Source organism: Gopherus flavomarginatus, chromosome 1, assembly GCF_025201925.1.
Source record: "Gopherus flavomarginatus isolate rGopFla2 chromosome 1, rGopFla2.mat.asm, whole genome shotgun sequence".
Lineage (NCBI taxonomy): Eukaryota > Metazoa > Chordata > Testudines > Testudinidae > Gopherus > Gopherus flavomarginatus.
In genome coordinates this window covers 66,737,609-66,757,147 of record NC_066617.1, presented here as the reverse complement: position 1 = coordinate 66,757,147, position 19,539 = coordinate 66,737,609, and the positions used below count along the sequence as shown (strand labels likewise).

The following is a 19,539-nucleotide window of genomic DNA, read 5'->3' as shown; positions in this document are numbered from 1 at the left end:
CCCCGTTCCTTCCCCCCTCGCCTCCCCGCCGAGCACCGGGAAGGGCGGGCGAGCAAGGGAAGGACTCGGCGGGCTTCTCCGGCCCCCTCTGGCGGAGCAGCGCTGCCAGCCCGGCCTCGCTTCCCTGCTCCAGGCGCCTCCTAGCGGGGCTCAGCGGCAGCGCTGGGTGCCGGTGCCTTTCCCAGGCACGTCCCCGCTCAGCCGCGCTCAGCCCGACTCCCAGCCCCGCTCGCTGCTGCCAGGGGGCGAACCCACCGACCCACGCCCCGCGGCCAGCCCGTCCGCCCGCCCGGCGCTGCCCAGAGCCAGTCGGCGCGGAGACACGCGGCGTGTGCGCGCGGGACGGGGCGAGGGGAAGGCAGCGCCCGGCGCCTGTCGGAGCAGCAGCAGCATGGCCGGTCCGAGCGCCCTCTGCTCCGCGCTCGGGCTCTGCAGCATCCTGAGCCTCTGGGCTCTGCCGACACGGGCAGCGCAGCGGCAGGAGGACACTCTCTACATGTGGATTGATGCTCATCAAGCCAGAGTCCTGATAGGTAAGCTGGGGCTCTACCCCCCTCGCCTTAGCACCGGCTCTTTGCTCCAGTTAGTGTCTCCCTGGAGGTGCTTCAGCAACGTGTTTGCCAGCCCCATGAAATCGCCCTGGCTGGAGGCTGCTGAGTTACATCTCCAAGCAGTTTGGTAACCTGCACTAGTGGGGCTCCTGCTGAAAGGCGTAGCCCTCCACAAAGACTAACCGGTGCACTTGAGCTCTGTGTTTTATCCGCGAAAACCGAAGTGCCAGTGGAAACTTTAGGTGGTTCAAACGTTGTTGTTTGTAGCATAGGAAAGGGAAAGTTTATCCCAGTGGTTAGTCTTCCCAAGAACTAGGTGATAGCCATAATAAGCATTCTCCACAGTAAATGTTTTTCGTCATACATGATAATCCTGCTTCATTTCCCACTTTCTAGGCTGTATATTTTTGTTTTACAGGCTTTGAAGAGGATATTCTGATTGTTTCAGAGGGGAAAATGGCCCCATTCACTCATGATTTCAGAAAAGCCCAGCAGAGGATGCCAGCTATTCCAGTCAATATCCACTCTATGAATTTTACCTGGCAAGCAACAGGAAGGGTAGGTACAGATTGAGATTGGAAGAAGAAAAAAAGCCCTCTTTAAATATGTTCAGTGGAGGCAAATATTTAGTTTTTAGAATATTTTAGGAAACTATTTCTGATATGTGCCAAAAAGACACTAAAGAGTGAGCCCTTAATCTAGAATCACCTGTTATAGGAATTATTTATCTAGCATGGAAAATGTATAGTGCTTTTTAAAAAAGTCAGAATGAAACACTGTCCCTAACTCAACGAGTTTATAATTTAATTCAAACACAAAATATAGGGTAACATGGAAGGCTGTGAACACCTTATTGATGTGAAAATTATTATAAGGAAAATTCTTGGAAGAACTAAATTTTAAAATGGGAGTTTCAGAAGGAGGGTATTCTTTCTTTGCTGATAAACTAAGGATAAAAGAACCAACAAGATTAGACAACACAAACTCATGAGGAAGACATTAGCTAGCCTTAAATGAAATTTTACAGGCCAACAGTCCATAATGTGGATACAATTTTGTTATTTTTTTTTAAAGCATAAGGTTTTAGCATATGGAGCTCTACTATGACTCATTTATTAAATACATACACACTGTTTCAGTATGCATAGTTGTGTTAAAATAGGAGCTGTATTGCCTAGATCTATTTCTACAAAGTATAATGGCAAAACTATGCAGCGTTGCAATCTATTGAGCCCACGATTCTCTATTCAACTTTTTTTTACTGAAAAGATAAGAAGGTATGGCACACTTTCATGCACAATTTGACAGACTGATAAATATGTTAAATTTGCATAACACTGTATCATGTTGGTCTAAAGTTATTATGGATATGGAGACATATTCAGCTCAACAGAAAAGAATTCTAAGTAAAACAACATTAAAAAAAAGCAGTCCATGCATTTTATACAAGATAATGTTCAGTAAAAAAATCATGTACTTTTCAAAATATTCAGTGAATATTTTGGTTATAGTTTGGTCAACTTTATAACTATGCGAGTTTTCAATTGTTTAGAAACATTTTTTGCAAAATGAGCATTTATGATTCAGGAAATCTCTTACAGCAACTGTCATACCCTTCTATCTATGTTAGGTACTTATATGGCTCCATTACCATAGTATCTGAATGCTTTGCACTCTTTAATATATTCATCATAACAACACCCCTCTGAGGTAGGGAAGTGTTCTCATCCCCATTTTACAGATAACGACTGAGGCACAGAGAAGCAAAGTGACTTGTATGGGGGCTGAGGTCACAGGAGTTCTATTTGTATCTATAGTTATATAGAAAACAAAAATTATACCACAGAGTGCTATTTAAGTAACTACCCGTAGTTAACATGTCCCAGGACAGGCATGATTGTACTGCTGTCAATGAGGAAAAAATATCTTATTGGGTAGTGGGATTGAGACAGAGAGAACCCAATTCCTTTTCCTATCCCCTTTTTTCTTTTCTGCTCTAAGACCCCTCTACGCAACCCAGTGAACAGTTTGTTGGGCAGCTGTGATTATAACATTTGAAATGCATGGCACTGCTCACATGCTTAAAGTAAAGCAGGTGTTTAACATCTCTACTGGGTTGGGGTCAGAGTATTCAGCCCCTTGCAGGATCAAATCCCATTTGAACTGTGAAACAAATCATTCTTCTTTCTCTTTAATTTATTTACTGAAATCATATTAGTTAAAACTGCCTTGATATGCTTAAATATTTTAAATTTTAAGAAGTAATTAATCTACAGTTTCAGTGGCTGTACATCTACGCAGAAATGCTATTTGAATATCTCCCATGTCAAAATCAGGTCAGAACTATAGAAGGAGTTTAATTTCTACAGAAACCGATTGGCATAATTGATTATGACATACTTCAGGTAAAAAAATTAAGATGAAGTGAAGGATTTAGTTAAGCATAAGACATAGCAATTATTTAAGGATACAAATGTTGACATTTTAAAAACACAAACCTTAATTCTGGAATTTTTAAGGTAAGGTAAAACAAAAATGATTGGAAAAAATAATATATGGAGATAAAGTACTATAAATAACCTTAACTCTGTCTCACTCCTCCTGTTTCTAAAGTAGTGTTAGCTTTCAGTCATGTGTCAAATAAATGCTAAAAATAACATAGGCTATTCATTTGGTGGAAAACATATAATCCTGTTTAGTTAACACTTACTGCCCCATCCACCTCCATCCTGTGCATACAGAGTATGTATACCTGAGCAGTTTGTTCCCATGGCTGTGGATATTTAAACATGATGTATCAGTGCAGATTAGGTGAGGAGTTCTAACTCACAGCCCAGATGGGGTGACTATGGTGACTTAAAACCAGCTTCATGTCTTCCCAATCCTGGGCTGTTCCAGGGGCTGGCGAGCCCCCTGATATAACTGCCTGGGGAGCCTAAGTTCTGGCAGGCTCTCTGGGCTGCCCTCTGGGCTGCAGTGCTCCCTGGAATCTCCACAGTAGTGTGTACTGTGGCCCACCCCCAACATGCCTTCTGGTCCCAGTAGGTTCTCAGAGGCCAGCCTTCCATCTGTTTTCCACAGTTTCTGTGCCAAGGATATCTTCCCCCGATGGGAACCAGGGCTTTTTGACAGTGTCTGTATATTGTTACTGCCCTTTTTCCTGGTGTAAAGGGGTTGGAGCCAGAATAAGGGTCTTGCCCTAGATCCAGGGCCGGCTCCAGGCCCAGCGTGCCAAGCGCGTGCTTGGGGTGGCATGCCGTGCGGGGTGCTCTGCCGGTTGCCGGGAGGGCGGCAGGCGGCTCCGGTGGATCTCCTGCAGGCATGCCTGTGGAGAGTCTGCTGGTCAGTGGCTCCAGTGGAGCATCCGCAGGCACGCCTGCGAGAGGTCCACCGGAGCCGCGGGACCAGCAAGTTGCAGAGCGCTCCCCGTGGTGTGCCGCCGTGCTTGAGGCGGCAAAATGGCTAGAGCCGGCCCTGCCTAGATCTTGACAGTCCATAGTCAAAGCAAAAAGATTAATTAGCACTGTACTGCATCTAGCACACTGGGGTCCTGGTCCATGAGTACGGTTCCTACGTGCTATGGTAAAACCAATAAATAAGAATGATAATTTTGAAATAACATGCGCCTAATTTAACTTAGTGGCAGTGCTAAGAGGGCAGAATTAAAGTTGTCTGTGGTAACAGAACTCCATTTTTCCAATATTTACAACATTTGAAAATTTTTTACTTTAAATTCACATTTTCAAATGTTTTCTTTTTATTTTAAATGTAAGGGCTTTTACAAATATCCGTTGCACACTCCAAATAAGTACTATGTGTTTGAAACCTTTACTCAGCCTTAGTTTTTGTCTGAGAATTTCCTTAGCTTTTTGATAACACTGTCAAGAAAAAAAAAATACTAGTACTCTTGCTATACAGAAAAATATATTAACCATAAATAATAGACTGCCTCTTATCTAATAGCTGTTAATTAGCACATCATGGTCCTCTACTTGCCTGAACTGCAGCCACATGTGTTCCATGATGTGTCTTTGGACTTCTCATGGTCCTTATGCCCAGATGGTTTTGCCTCAGAGCTATGCAGGAGTTCTTTGGGAGTTCCAGAGTTCCTGGGACACATGAACAGCACAGTAGCATATGCATGGTTTCTAATACATGCTAGTCCCCCTGCAGATCGAGCAGATATTAGAAACCATGCATACACTATTGTACAGCTCCTATGTCCCAGGAGCTCCAACAGTTTGGGCAAATTCTCTGCTACCATGCAGCTTGCATTCCAATTTACACCTATGCAATGTGGGTGTAACGCACTAACGCATTAGAATGGAAGTGTTTTATGTCTACTTTGCACAGCTGTAATGATGACACAAGGTGCAGGGCAGTGGAGAATCTGCCCCAGAGTCTGGAAACCTCTCATGGTCCTGCATGGCTGGGTAGGTCAACTCCCAGTCAAATCTTAAATGCTTATTGAAATGAACAATTAACATTTTAAGAACTGGATTATTCTTGTATTTTGTGTAAATTCGGTTAGAAGTGATTAACAAAGATAATAAATGTAAATATCCTAGTTCTAATATTGTGATCTTTGCAGTTGGACATTTTTGTTGTTTCTGTAGGGGGAAAAAATCTCTTTGATGTAGGAACTGTTAAAGCCATTTTCATTAGTAAATGAAAAATGTTTGTTTATTTTAATTCTTGAGCAACTCACTGCAAATAAGGAACTTCAAAAATTATGGCAAATTGTGTGGGAGGGAGAACTAAATTAAGAGTCTGATACTTCAAAGTTGTGAGTACCCTCAATACTCAGTGAGTTTAAGAGGAGCCACGGATACTAAGCTGCTCAGTCCACCTTATTTATTGGGACCTTACTTATTAAAATTCCACCCAGTATTACCTATGCTGTGTAAACTTCATAACAGCTGTAGTTTTATGTTTAGAAAAAATGTACTTCAGAATGTTGTACAGATGTTCTGTGTTTAAAAAAAAAGTTCCCACTGGATAATATTGTACATTGCATACATCTGTGTAACCACTAGAAGTCACTGGTGTTGCTTTATTTTTATATCCTGCAGATTCTTGCAAAACAAAGTGTAAGTGACTTGTGGTTCTATTCTATTCTCTTCTCGAAGCTGGGGGATGTGTGTGCAGAGCCTTCCTAATTTGGAGAAAAATAGTCCCTTGTGCGCTAACTTGTGCTGCAACGTTTTACTTTGCCTACTGGAGGAAAGTCCTACAGCATGCAGTTGGTAATAGCACTTCAGCAGTATTTAGCAATATATGAGGGGGATAGAGGCTCCAAACCTTCAAACACATATGTATATGCTTAACTTTACTAATGGGAGTAGTCTCCCTGATTTCAGTTGGACTTTTTTGGTAGTAAAATGAAGCATAGATGTGAGTGTTTGCAGGATCAGAATCAACATGAAGGAAAGGCTTTGTCAGTGAATAGGAGGTAAGTACTGGAGCATAAAGACAAAATAAGTGATTGATTAATTCAGTGGGCAGAATAAGAGTCAAGATCAAAACCAAGGTGGGTTTTTTTTGCTCCAACAGTTACCAGTAACTGAATAATGCAGCGGCAGTGTCCAGTCTGTATGGTGAGTTGGGGAGCATATGTCACTCTATGATGTTTTCAGCATACCTTCTGTTTTGCAAAAGGAGGGTTAAGAAAGGAGATAAAATTACAACTCAGAGAGGCTGATTCTGATCTCATCCACATGGGGGTAAATCCAAAATAATCCACTTAAGTATAAATATAAAGTAATTCCAATTATGTGACTGAGATCAGAATCTGGCTCAGAATGAAGGAATAAGAAAACATCTGACTATGTTAAAAGATTTATGTGCTTCCTCCCTCCTTCAGGAAGGTGAATAGACTACTTGTTATATACTGTTATTGGCATAATGGGAGAAACACATTTAAATATTACAACACCACTGATAAAATAAAGGGAAAACAAAAGATGGTGGACTTCAGTTCAAATATTTCAGAGGAATCGCTGAACATACATAAACACCTCATTTGTACATAGCAATTACAGCAGCAATTTTTATTATTTCTAAAATTGTCTAATGTATACAGGCCACATTTTTTTCTAATGGAATTATGACTGTTTTGGAAGCTATGATAAATGCGGTTGCATAACTTTGGACTCTTGGGATTTACAGTAGTACCTTCACTGTGGTTTCATGTCAGCAAACAGAGGAAATACCTTGTTTTCTGACCTCTGTACCACAATTTCAATGTGAAATGTGAATATGTTTACATACTGTGGGCATGATTTTTAAAAAGGGGGTTCTTGTATCAAAAGCATAGCTCCAAACCTTTAATATTTAGATTCTATTCTGCTGTGGTATTTTGCATCTTGGTGTTGTAGACATGCCACCAGGGATCAAAGAGTAATGCTATAGAGATCCCACTTCATTTAGTAAAGCAGGCATGTGCCAGCCATCTGTTCTATCTGCTGATAGAAAACAGCAGTAAGTTTCTCAAAGTTTTGCCAAAAAAAAAAAAAGGCTTTATTGCTCAGTAGAAATGACTTACAAGACACCTTATAAGCTACATCTGGTTTCCATAGTAATTTACATGGCATATATGTAAACTACACAATTACACTTTTTACACAGCAGTGTAGTTGTGGAAAATAAACCCTTCAATAGAATTTTCAGTGCTTATTCTTTTATTTAAAAACATTTCTAAAAACAAAAGAGAGATGTGCTTTGAATAAAAAAGCAGAAGTAATAAAACTTTCAATGTTTTTACAGAACGTGCTGTTGACAAACACTGGAATTAAAAGGTACATCAAACTTTAAAATGATATACTGGAAAAAACAGATCTCTCCCTATGGTACTAACCACACCTTTGAATTTTAGACCTCAATTTACTTTTCACTACTTATTGGGTTTATTTACTTTTACAGTGCTCTCAACTTGGAAAACAAATTACATCAATTTCACATTGGTTTATAATCAATTTCCCTTTTAGGTTCCAAACGCTGTAAAGTTACAGTTGCAAACAGTGCAATGGAATGATTTGTTTAATAAGAACTATTTCCAGTAAAAACAATTAATGCATTAAAGCATTTGTTTTGGCCCTAGGCATTGTGCATCTCTTATTTTTGTAATATCTAAATTTTGGATCAAATTTGTGTTGACAGTATTCCTATCAAAGCATCTTATGTGCATTTAAACACATACCTGGGGCCCCATTCTCACATAAGCTATGCATAGATCTGTTATTTGACCTACATTTTCTGAAATGGTAAAATATTAGGTCATATTTACATTACATTCGGTCAGTTTTATTTCTAGTGTTGTGCCTACCTTAGTTAGGAGTAATGCGTTTTCAAAGCCACCTGCGTTTTCTTTTTACAGTAGTTTGAAAAATGTTTTCACCATATGGAAGTGGTAGATAATAGTTGAGTAGAATTCTCAAAATAGTTGCTTTTAAGTGGATTTGAAAGATCACAAAGTCTGTTACATTTCCTGCCTGTTATACCAACCAGGGTGAGAATACAAATTTCATATAGACATTTTTTTTTTGGAGGTGGAAAATCCCATTGGGTTAGTAAAGGATGCCTTATTTTATTTCTGTTGTTAGTTTGGGGAAGATCTACTGATGTTAACTTTTTGGGTGATGCTTTTATAGGGCCCAATTCTGCAATGTGCAGAGTGTCTCCTATGAAATGCTGAATACTCTCCTCCTCCACAGAATGTACACTGCTGGCATCAATGGGAGTTAAGGGCACCCAGCTCCTTATAGGATCAAGCTCATATTTTCTGATTCTCTTCAGAGAAACCATAATCATACTGATGTTCTTTTTTAAGTTTATCTTTTTAGACTGACAGCCCTGGAGCATGAATCTTGTGTTTAGCCACATAATAGTACAGTACTGTGTACACAATATAATAGTGTGAGCTTCCTCACATTCTCCTTCTGACCTGCTTCAGCTGTGTCCTAGAGGGAGCACCTCTTGCAATTCATTCTTTATGCCCCTTCAATCCTTGGCTTTGTTTCTAAGACTACCAACAAGGGGAAGGGGAAGTAATGCCAGTACAATGATGGTTTTTGTGAAGCTCCTATGCTAGAGCTGGTCTGTAAACCACTGGGATATTCTGGAGATGACCTCAGGAGTTGCTGGTTACTCCCCGCAGAGCATTCCTATATAGCTAGACTTTGAGGAATGGAAGTTCTGGAATGAGTATCTGGCTGACGACAGGAAAAATGGTTTGTGGGGCAACTGGAAATGGATCTGAGGCAAAGGAAGTTGGGTTTCAGTTCCAGCTCAGAGAGTAAGCCAAGCTTGAAAGAAGGGCCCTAACTTTTGTGGGGCCCTACACTGATGTAAAACAGCTTGAAGACAACCTGGGGCCTGATTCTGATCTTACCTATGTAACTCACACACCTCCTGAGTGTGGTGTTCAGTCCCATCTAGTGGCACTGAGACCACTTAGAGAAAGATAAAATAAGTTTGCTCTACAGCCTTCACTAACAGCCAGTTGGCTTTTAGCTCATGCAGTAGAGGCTCATGCGCTAAGCTCCAGAGGCCGCAGGTTCAATCCTGCCCACCCATCACAAGTGTAGGTGCAACTATTGACGCGAATGCAGTTATACTGATGTAAAAACAATGAGGGTGAGAGAAGAATCAAGCCCATGGTTTGGAGATCTACTGGCTCTGGAAAGTCTAAGTTACTGAAGACACCGACATCAGGGGTCTGGTTCTCTGTTGCATAATACCACCTTTACAGCAGTGTCCCTCCACTGGTTTCAAAACACGTATGCCCTCTAACACAATTTGGGCAGATTCTTTGGTCCACTAAGTTCACTTTGTGCCACATATGCAGCACAGAGTGAACTTAAACTAGGGGAGGAGAGGACACATTGGATATGGAGTTGGGAGTAGTGGATCCAAGCTCTTCTATGCCTGATCCTCTGCTGGTGTAAGGGCTGCTAGTTGCAGAAATCACTGTAGGGCCTTTGCTGCACTAACTTCCTCTGGTACTGGCTCACCAAGGTCCAGGGAACTACAGTTGGCTTCCTGCACCAACCACTCACCCTTACATCTGAGTACAGCCCAGACATAGTAGAGAATCAGAACCCTTAAGTTCAACCATACTATCACCAACAATGCACTCAAAGTACTGAAAAATCACATTGCATTTCCCAACCTTACCTCAGACCTCTAAATGTGTTTTGTTATATGACATTATAAATAAACATCTGAAACAGTGTGTATGTGTACATTTCACCAGTATTAGGGGATTGTTTGGCTTGGTGCTGCATATTACACCGTTTATCTGACTTTTTTGAAAGTCATAGGGTAAATAGAAGTTCACTATGTTTTTAATAAGTTATTCTGAGTATGTGATCAGCAGTTTTGTATTTTTTCTCCATTTGGTTTGTGCAGCTGCCAAGGTTGTCATCCTGAGATAATAATTTGTCCTGGGAATTGGAATGGTGATTACATTACTTAATGATGTAGTACTAGAAAGTGATGCATTGCAGTGTTCGCTTCCTTGGTGTGTGCACCAAAGTAATAGTACTGTTGTACTGAAAGTTAATATGTTAGAGTGGGTAATGGGCTAATAATTGAAGAGTGGTTTCAGTATTGGATGTGGTTGTTACCTTAACTTACAACTTCCTTACTTTTAGTGTTTGCATTTTTGTGGGAAATTGCACTTGAGCCAATTTAGTATACATAAATATGAGGGCTGAGGACCCACGGCTGGTGACTGGATGGGAGTGCTGGAGAGAGGGACTGGCCATGGTGAGCCAGGCTTAGCTAGTTTCATAAAGCAATAGAAGCCTGACTCTATAAGTCCATGTGGTTTGAGATCCTTCTCTCTTCATGCAGTACCTTGTTAGGTGATGTGCTTGAACTGACAGTGCCCTGGTTTAAAGAGGATGCTGCTGGCAGGATGTTCTCTCTGAAGGGCCTCTGAAACTCAAGCTGGGTCTCGCAATTGATCAGACAGAACCTGAATCTGTTAGTCTTCAGAGCACACAGCAAAATCTGTTCCTTTCCCCTACACTAGTAGGCTGGAGTAGGCTAAGAAAGGGGATAACAGGGTAAAAGTGTGTGTAGGGGGCAGTTAATCCTGGATAGGTGAATATTCTGTTATTTAGCTGGAGATTTATAAATATGTCTAGTGTACACTTGCAGAGAGCAAATTGATAGGAATTCACCTGGCTTTTTTAAAATACTGAAGTAAATACTACCTGCAGAAGGCTGCAGCATGACAAATGTGCCCAGCCTCAGTTTCCCTTTTTGTCTATCCTTGAAAGGGACATAGTCTTTCAGTGTCCAATACAAAACCCATCTTTGGGCATAATTTATTCATATACACCAGTACAGTAATTTCTTGTAGTAAAACCATTCTCCAGTTCTCACAGTAAATACATAGGGACACAAAAGTTTTTCCATTCCCTTCTCAAGGGACATCATCTCCTAGTCACCCATGTGAGAGTCAATAGCAGCACATTGTTCCCTGTTCCTTTTGCCCCTGATCCAGGACCCTAGACTTCAGGCCTCCCTGTCTCAGAATGACCAGTGTCATGACTCTTACCACCGCCCTTCAAGTTCCACTACTGAGGCTTCTCTGCCTCTGAGTCCTACCACTGTTCAAGGAACCCCTCGCTAGGACCAACCCCTTGTTATGGGCCTCCTCCTCTCAGGTCTTCACCCCAAGTCTCCCTGCGGTGTTCCACCCCAAAGGCCTCCCCACAATCAGGGGTCCTAACTTTGGTCAGTTCTCACCAGCAGTTCTGTTCCAGCTTTCCTCAGGACTCAGCTCTTTCTGCTGGGTCTCCTGTAGCTCTCTTCCAAGCCACTCTTGCCAGCTCTCACCAGCTGCTTCCTGTCTCTGGCTCCTCTCAGGGTATGTCTACATCTACAATTTTGCAGCGCTGGTTGTTACAGCTGTATTAGTACAGCTGTATAGGGCCAGCGCTGCAGAGTGGCCACACTTACAGCAACCAGCGCTGCAAGTGGTGTTAGATGTGGCCACACTGCAGCGCTGTTGGGCGGCTTCAAGGGGGGTTTGGGGAACGCGAGAGCAAACCGGGAAAGGAGACCAGCTTCGCCGCGGTTTGCTCTCGCGTTCCCCGAACCACCCTGCAAACCGCAGGGAAGGAGACCTGCTTGCTCGGGGGTTCGGGGAACGAGAGAGCAAACCGGGGAAGGAGACCAGCTTGATTACCAGAGGCTTCCTCAGGTATGCTGGGATACCTGCTTATTCCAAGGAGGTCAAGAAAAGCACTGGTAAGTGTCTACACTTGATTACCAGCGCTGGATCACCAGCGCTGGATCCTCTACACCCGAGACAAAACGGGAGTACGGCCAGCGCTGCAAACAGGGAGTTGCAGCGCTGGTGGTGCCCTGCAGATGTGTACACCTCCTAAGTTGCCGCGCTGTAACCCCCTCACCAGCGCTGCAACTTTGTGATGTAGACAAGCCCTCAGTCTCTTGGTCTCATCTGCCAGTCTCATTCTTCTAGGACCCAGATATCCTCTCATAAATCTAACTGGGGTCAGCTTCTGAAAGGGCTAGTATTACCTTGTGACAAGTACATAATTTATATTTCATTTTGTAAAGTGCTTTTAGATCCTTCAAAATGGAAGTCACACTGTTATATAAAGATATATAGGCAGTGAAAGGAATATGAAAAGAATATAAAAAAAGAGGAACTGGTAAGAAAGTGTTGGGTCTGAAACAGAGAGGACCAGAGGTGTGGACTGAACAACACTGAAGTAGACCCCTGCAAGCAGCCAAGCCTGAAAAGAAGACTTGGCCTGGACTTTTTGTTATCTTACAGTTTTGTTTGTTAATGAGTCAGACCCCAAGGAAAAAGGTAACTTTTGACACACTATGGGACACATGGACTGTGTCTTAAAGCAGACAGGAAATTCACCTGCCAACCAGTCTGTACATTGAACTGCGATCATAGAAATGTAGGACTGGAAGGGATCTCAGTAGATCATCTAATCTAGTCCCCTGCACTGAAGCAGCTCTAAGTATGTAAGTGGATAACTAGACCATCTCTGACAGATGTTTGATTCACCTGTCCTTAAAAACCTCCAATGACAGAGATTCTACAATCTCTCTAGGTAATTTGTTCCAGTGCTTAACTACCATTACAGTTTGGAAGTTTTTCCTAATGTCTAACCTAAATCTCCCTTGCTGCAATTTAAGCTCATTGCTTCTTGTCCTATCTTCAGTGGTTAAGAACAATTTATCACCTTCCTCTTTATAACAACCTTTTACATACTTGAAGGCTGTTATCATGTCCCTCCTCAGTCTTCTCTTCTCCAGACTAAACAAAGCCAATTTTTTCAATCTTTCCTCATAGGTCTGGGGTGGCCAACCTAAGCCTGAGAAGGAGCCAGAATTTACCAGTGTGCATTGCCAAAGAGCCACAGTAATATGTCAGCAACCCCTCATTAGCTCCCAGTCCCCAGCTCACAGCGCCTCCCACCCACCGGCAACCCTGTCAATCAGTGCCTCCCCTCCCTCCGTGCACCTCCCAACCAGCTGTTTCGTGGCATGCAGGAGGCTCTGGGGTGAAGAGGAAGGAGCAAGGGCACGGCAGGTTCAGGGGAGGGGGTGGGAAGGAGTGGAGTTGGGGCAGGGCCTGTGGCAGAACCAGGGGTTGAGCAGTGAGCACCTCCCCTCTCGCACACATTAGAAAGTTGGCGCCTGTAGCTTCAGCCCCAGAGTCGGTGCCTATACAAGCAGCCGCATATTAACTTCTGAAGAGCCGCATGTGGCTCCAGAGCCACAGGTTGGCCACCTATTTCATAGGTATGTTTTCTAGACCTTTAATCATTTTTGTTTCTCTCCTCTGGACTTTCTCCAATTTGTCCACATCCTTGTGGTGCCCATAACTGGACACAATACTCCAGTTAAGGCCTCATCTCTTCTGAGAAGTGTGGAAGAGTTACTTCTCATGTTTTGCTTACAATATTCCTGCTAGTACATCCCAGAATGTTTGCCTTTTTTTAAAAAAAACAAACAAACCAGTATTTAGTTTGTGATCCACTGTAATTCCCAGATCCTTTTCTACAGTGCTCCTTCCTAGGCAGTCATTTCCCATTTTGTATTTATGCAATTGCTTAGTCCTTCCTAAGTGTAGTACCTTGCATTTGTCCTTATTGAGTTTCATCCTGTTTAATTCAGACCATCTCTCCAGATTGTCAGGATCATTTTGAATTCTAATCCTGTCCTCCAAACTGCTTGCAACCCCTCCCATCTTGGTATCATCCACAAACTTTACAAGTGTATTCTCAAGGCCATTATCCAAATCACTGATGAAGATATTGAATAGAACCATTCGATATGCCCTTCCAGTTAGATTGTGAAATATTGCTAACTACTCTGAGTATAGTTTGAGCCAGGTTGGACCCACATTATATATGCCATCAGTGAAAAACTTAAGGATTCAAGTTATCAGTAGTATGAAGATAGAAATGCTTCATTCATTTGCAGCAAAGAAGCTAATAAACAAAATAAGCGAAGTTTTGCCATTGTATAATTCCATGCTAAGAAGGTCCCACTAACATTACCATTAGGAAATTTTTCCTAATATCTAGCCTAAATCTCCCTTGCTGCAATTTAAGCCTAAAACTGCTGCACCCAATTTTGGGTATTGTGACAAACTTCATCCTCTGCCTCGGTGGGTTCTGCACTTTCTGGCGAATTTGCGCGCTTCAGAGGTTCATGGCAATCCTCAGTTTGGCTCCTTTTGTTAGTGGCACAAACCTGCCGTTCACTTGGCTAACCTCATCACTGGCCAGAATAGGGAAAAGGAGAACAATCCACTGCAGTCTCTGCTGCCCCACCTAATAGGTCGGGGGACTGGCCAGAGACCTTCCCCTCTGGTGGGACCCACAGTCCAGATCAAGTCCCCTTATCAAATAGGGAGGTGAGGGCATTGGTGGAACCTGGGCCCACCCTCTACTCCGGGTTCCAGCTCAGGGTCCTGTGGATTGCAGCTGTCTATAGTGCCTCCTGTAACAGCTGTGTGACAGCTACAACTCCCTGGGCTACTTCCCCATGGCCTGCTTCAAACACCTTCTTTATCCTCACCACAGGACCTTCCTCCTGGTGTGTGGTAACGCTTGTACTTCACAGTCCTCCAGCAGTACACCTCTCACTCTCAGCTTCTTGTGCCTCTTACTCCCAGCTCCTCACACGTGCTCCTCACTAACTGAAGTGAGGTCCTTTTTAAACCAGGTGCCCAGATTAGCCTGCCTGTCTTAATTGATTCTAGCAGCTTCTTAATTGGCTCCAGGTGTCCTAATTAGCTTGTCTGTCTTAATTTGTTCCAGCAAGTTCCTGATTGTCCTTGAACTGTCCCTGTTACTTTACCCAGGGAAAAGGGACCTGCTTTTCTGTCTGCCTTCTATCACTCTCCTGTAGCCATCTAACCCGACCCTGTCATAGTATATATTTAATTCCATAGTATATTCTTTCTGGAGATGTTTCAGAGAAAAGCTACTAAGCTCATCAAAAGATAGTTGTGGGAGTTAAATTTCTGCAGTCTGTCTAGCTTGGAGAAGAGGCTGTTGTACACAAAAAATGGGATCATAAAGACTTGGGTAAGGAACTGTTTCAACTGAGCAACAAGCAAACATGTGGACACTTCTGATCTCTCCCCTCACCCTACCCCAAGCATAGGTTAAATGTGAAAGTTTGCTTTGTTTTGTTTGCTTGTTTTTAAACCCATATGATACTCACCATTTAGACTTTGTCCCTGGAAGTACTAGTAGAATCCAACTTACTAGGATATGTGGGGGAGAAGAGGAACGGATAGTTATTTATTGATTTCTCTAGCACTTACTGCCATAGCTACTGAGAACTCTAATTAGAAAAAAACATATTAAAAAAGATAAAATTATATATGCTACCCATAATAAATTATAACATTAAAACTAAAAATACCACTTTCCGGATTGTTTCTAGCAAACATTCACAGAATAAGCATTAGCTGAGATAAACAACTAACTAAAGTTAATAAAAACCAACCAAATGCTAAAGAAAATAAATAAGCCTGGACATCAAGCCTGGAAGCCTGACAAATTCAAATTCTGGCCAAAGGCAACACATTCCCTAAATGGGGGCTCTCTAAGGAGAAGACCTGCCACCAGGCCTGAGAGTTCAACCACAGAAACTATTCGCTACAGAATTCCATCCACCCTCAAGTACTACAGTTGGCAATGAGGTGAGAAGCAGTCTGTTGTACTATTAGTTTGTAGACTATTCAGGGCTTTAAAAGAGAACAGGGAGCCAATTCAGAGATTTGAGCACTGGCATTATCTGCTTATAATGACCTGCTTATCTCTGGAAGTAGGCAGGTACATTCTGGACCAGATGACAATTTTGAGTGACCTTCAAAAGTAGCTCTAACTAGAGTGCACAACAGTAGTCTGTCTAGAGGTGACAAAGGCATAGGTAATGGGAGAGGTCACACAAACTTTTGGTCAGTTGTAGAAGATAAAATGCACCATGGACCACCATCACTACCTGCAAATCTAGGAGCAGTGACATATCCAATAGGAATCTTAGACTGTAAACCATTAGGCAACATTCAAACATGCTGGACACTTTCAGTAACTGGAACAAACACCACCTGAGCCAATTTCTTTTAAAGGTTCGGTAAATGTTGGTCTGATCTTTTCAAGTTTGATTCTCGATTAGTTCATATTCATTCAGGTCTCTTGCTGAGCCAGGCACTGGTAAATAAAGGAAACTAACAATTAAGTTTGGTGAAAAAAAGAGATTCATCCGAGTGTGATCGGTATGCTGATGTCTCTTCCCCCTAAAGTCTGTTTCCCCATATGGTCTCACATTGAATAGACATGACGAGATGTGCAAGATCCTACATGAGGGCCCTCAAGGAGGATGAGCAGTTGCCCGGCCTCACACTCTGGGATCTCTTTGAGGATGGAAAGAATTCACTTATGCCTGCAAGGTGTTTACCTATGGATGCTCTGTGCTCACAAGCATCAGATAGACACATTTGGAATGGGGAAAGAATTTTCCACCAGGGTGTATTGGCAGGCACTCTGGGTTTTGGTTTGTGCAGAGCCGTGTTTTGTGTGTGTTTGTTTTTTGTGAGTGTTTTTTGGCCTTCTCCTAGATTTGCCTAGAGCACATCTGTTAGGATTAGGTGACCATGATCAAATTTCTGTGATTGCAGTCTGTGAGTCTTCCTTTATGTACCTTTCATCGCTAGAGTCCTCCCTTTCTGGTCAGGGTTGTGACAGAATGCAGAAGCTTACACTGCACTACCTGTCTTGTGGATATAAATTATAGGACTTCATGACATCACAAACCACTCTAGCTTCACTCCCTTGGTTACCATGCCAGCAGAACCCCTTTGAGCCTGAGCATTGTTACCCCTTGATATAATTCACAATTGTGTTGTATCTATGTGAATATCTTGTTTAGTTAACTGACCATTTTTACTTGCCCTACCAATCATTTGCCGTCATGTATACCTTATAATTCATAGACCTGATGTCAACTCAGGCACTCATTTTATGGTATGCCTACACAGATAAAGTTACATTTTATTCATTTCTAAAACTCCAATTTTTAAAGCATTTAAAGTGTTGAACTTTGAAAAGAGACCTTTGAAAGAAAATGCTGACAGCTCTTTTTTTGGACAGCGAAATAGTTTCTCCGGTAAAATATAACCAAATTTTGTAAATTAATTAATTAAATGGAAAATTATGAAATGGTCATAAATGCACTGTGACACTCTTCTGACAACATGAGCAGTTATTTAACAGCTTGGTAATAAAGTGAAATAATGAAATACTGAGGAGGTATTTTACATGAGTCAAGGAACAGTTTGTTTCCATTCATCCTTCTTTTTGAAGAGAGCATTTTGGATTCAGATTCAGCACAGTTACAATGAGAGTTGTACCTGCTTATCCCAGAGCAGAATTTGATCTCTACATCTGAAAGCCGAATAACAAAATGAAACATAATTATCTCTTCACATCTGCTCTAGAAGTTACTTTGTAAGACTATAAGAAACTACCTTAAGCTAAAAAGGTCCACATTCCCATAACTACAGTCTGGTTTTTTTGTAGATGTGCTAGTTATCCATGTTGTGTGATTAACTCCATATTTTGAAATGTGGGAACTGGTAGTGGCAAGAGTATTTTTCAACACAGAAAATGTGTCCTGTATCAGTAGATGTACCATCCTCTACATGGGCCTTATAAATCTCTGACTTAGTTTATTTGATTGCAGACTTTCAATCAAGAAAACACCCTCCAACCTGAAACATGCAAAGATGTGTCCTACCTTTTCCTGTGGGGAGAAAGGCATTATACTTGAGTGACTGTATTCTTAATTTCAGAGTAGCAGCCGTGTTAGTCTGTATAGCAAAAAGAACGAGGAGTGCTTGTGGCATCTTAGAGACTAACAAATTTATTTGGGCATAAGCTTTTGTGAGCTAAAACCCACATCATCGGATGCATGCAGTGGAAAATACAGTAGAATATATACACAGAGAACATGAAAAAATGGGGGCTGTCATACCAACTCTAACAAGACTAATCAATTAAGGTGGGATATTATCAGCAGGAGAAACAAAAATTTGTAGTGATAATCAGGATGGCCCATTTCCAACAGTTGACAAGAAGGTGTGAGTAACAATAGGGGGAAAATTAGCATGGGGAAACAGTTTTTACTTTGTGTAATGACCCATCCACTCCCAGTCTTTATTCAAGCCTAATTTAATGGTGTCCAGTTTGCAAATTAATTCCAGTTCTTCAGTTTCTCGTTGGAGTCTGTTTTTGAAGTTTTTTTGTTGAGGAAGTTTGACTTTTAGGTTACTTTTTTGCTTACAGACAGCCCCCAACCCTGAAGCAAATACTCACCAGCCACCACCCAACAAAAACACTATCCCAGGAACCTATTCTTGCAACAAAGCCCGTTGCCAACTTTGTCCACATAGCTATTCTGGGGACACCATCATAGGACCTAATCACATAAGCCATGCTATCAGAGGCTCATTCACCTGCACATCCACCAATGTGATATGTGCCATCATGTGCCAGCAATGCCCCTCTGCCATTTACATTGGCCAAACCAGAGAGTCTCTACGCAAAAGAATAAATGGACACAAATCAGACGTCAAGAATTATAACATTCAAAAACTAGTTGGAGAACACTTCAACCTCCCTGGTCACTCAGCTCTCAAAGTCACAATACTCCAACAAAAAAACTTCAAAAACAGACTCCAGTGGGAAAGTGCAGAATTGGAATTAATTTGCAAACTGGACACCATTAAATTAGGTTTGAATAAAGACTGGGAGTGGATGGATCATTACACAAAGTAAAAACTGTTTCCCCATGCTGATTTTCCCCCTGCTGTTACTCACACCTTCTTGTCAACTGTTGGAAATGGGCCATCCTGATTATCACTACAAAAGTTTTTTTCTCCTGCTGATAATAGCCCACCTTAATTGATAAGTCTTGTTAGAGTTGGTATGGCAACCCCCATTTTTTCATGTTCTGTGTATATATATATCTTCCTACTGTATTTTCCGCTGCATGCATCCGATGAAGTGGGTTTTAGCCCACAAAAGCTTATGCCCAAATAAATTGGTTAGTGTCTAAGGTGCCACAAGTCCTCCTTGTTCTTTGTATTGTTAATGCTGCACTGTGCAACTCTGGGCATGTTTATTAATTGGACCTAATGTACATCAATATTGGATGCAACATTTGGTGTCGAATACTGATACAGATACAGATTTTTTTTGCAAATTTCGAAGTACTGATCTCACATGGTTGAGGTGGGGTTTTTTTAGTACTACACACGGTATTAAGAGATTTTCTGTCATCCTATTCAGTTAACTTGGATTGTATGCTTTTCATTGTGATGTGTACAATGCCTAGCATAATGGTGCCCTGCTTCCTGACTGGGGCCTCTGGGTGCTACCAAAATAGAGATAATTAACTAATGACTTTT

At 41.9% G+C, this 19,539-nt stretch overlaps 1 protein-coding gene across 1 annotated transcript in view; it reads left to right on the top strand.

Annotated features, from left to right (window-relative positions):
• Positions 1-312: 312 nt before the first annotated feature.
• WIF1 (WNT inhibitory factor 1) overlaps positions 313-19,539 on the top strand; it is a 73,282-nt gene continuing 54,055 nt past the window's right edge. Inside the window, exons 1-2 of the mRNA XM_050923942.1 lie at positions 313-533; positions 970-1,109. Coding sequence (XP_050779899.1) covers positions 392-533; positions 970-1,109 — 282 coding nt within the window. The 5' untranslated portion in view covers positions 313-391. The remainder of the gene's footprint in view (positions 534-969; positions 1,110-19,539) is intronic.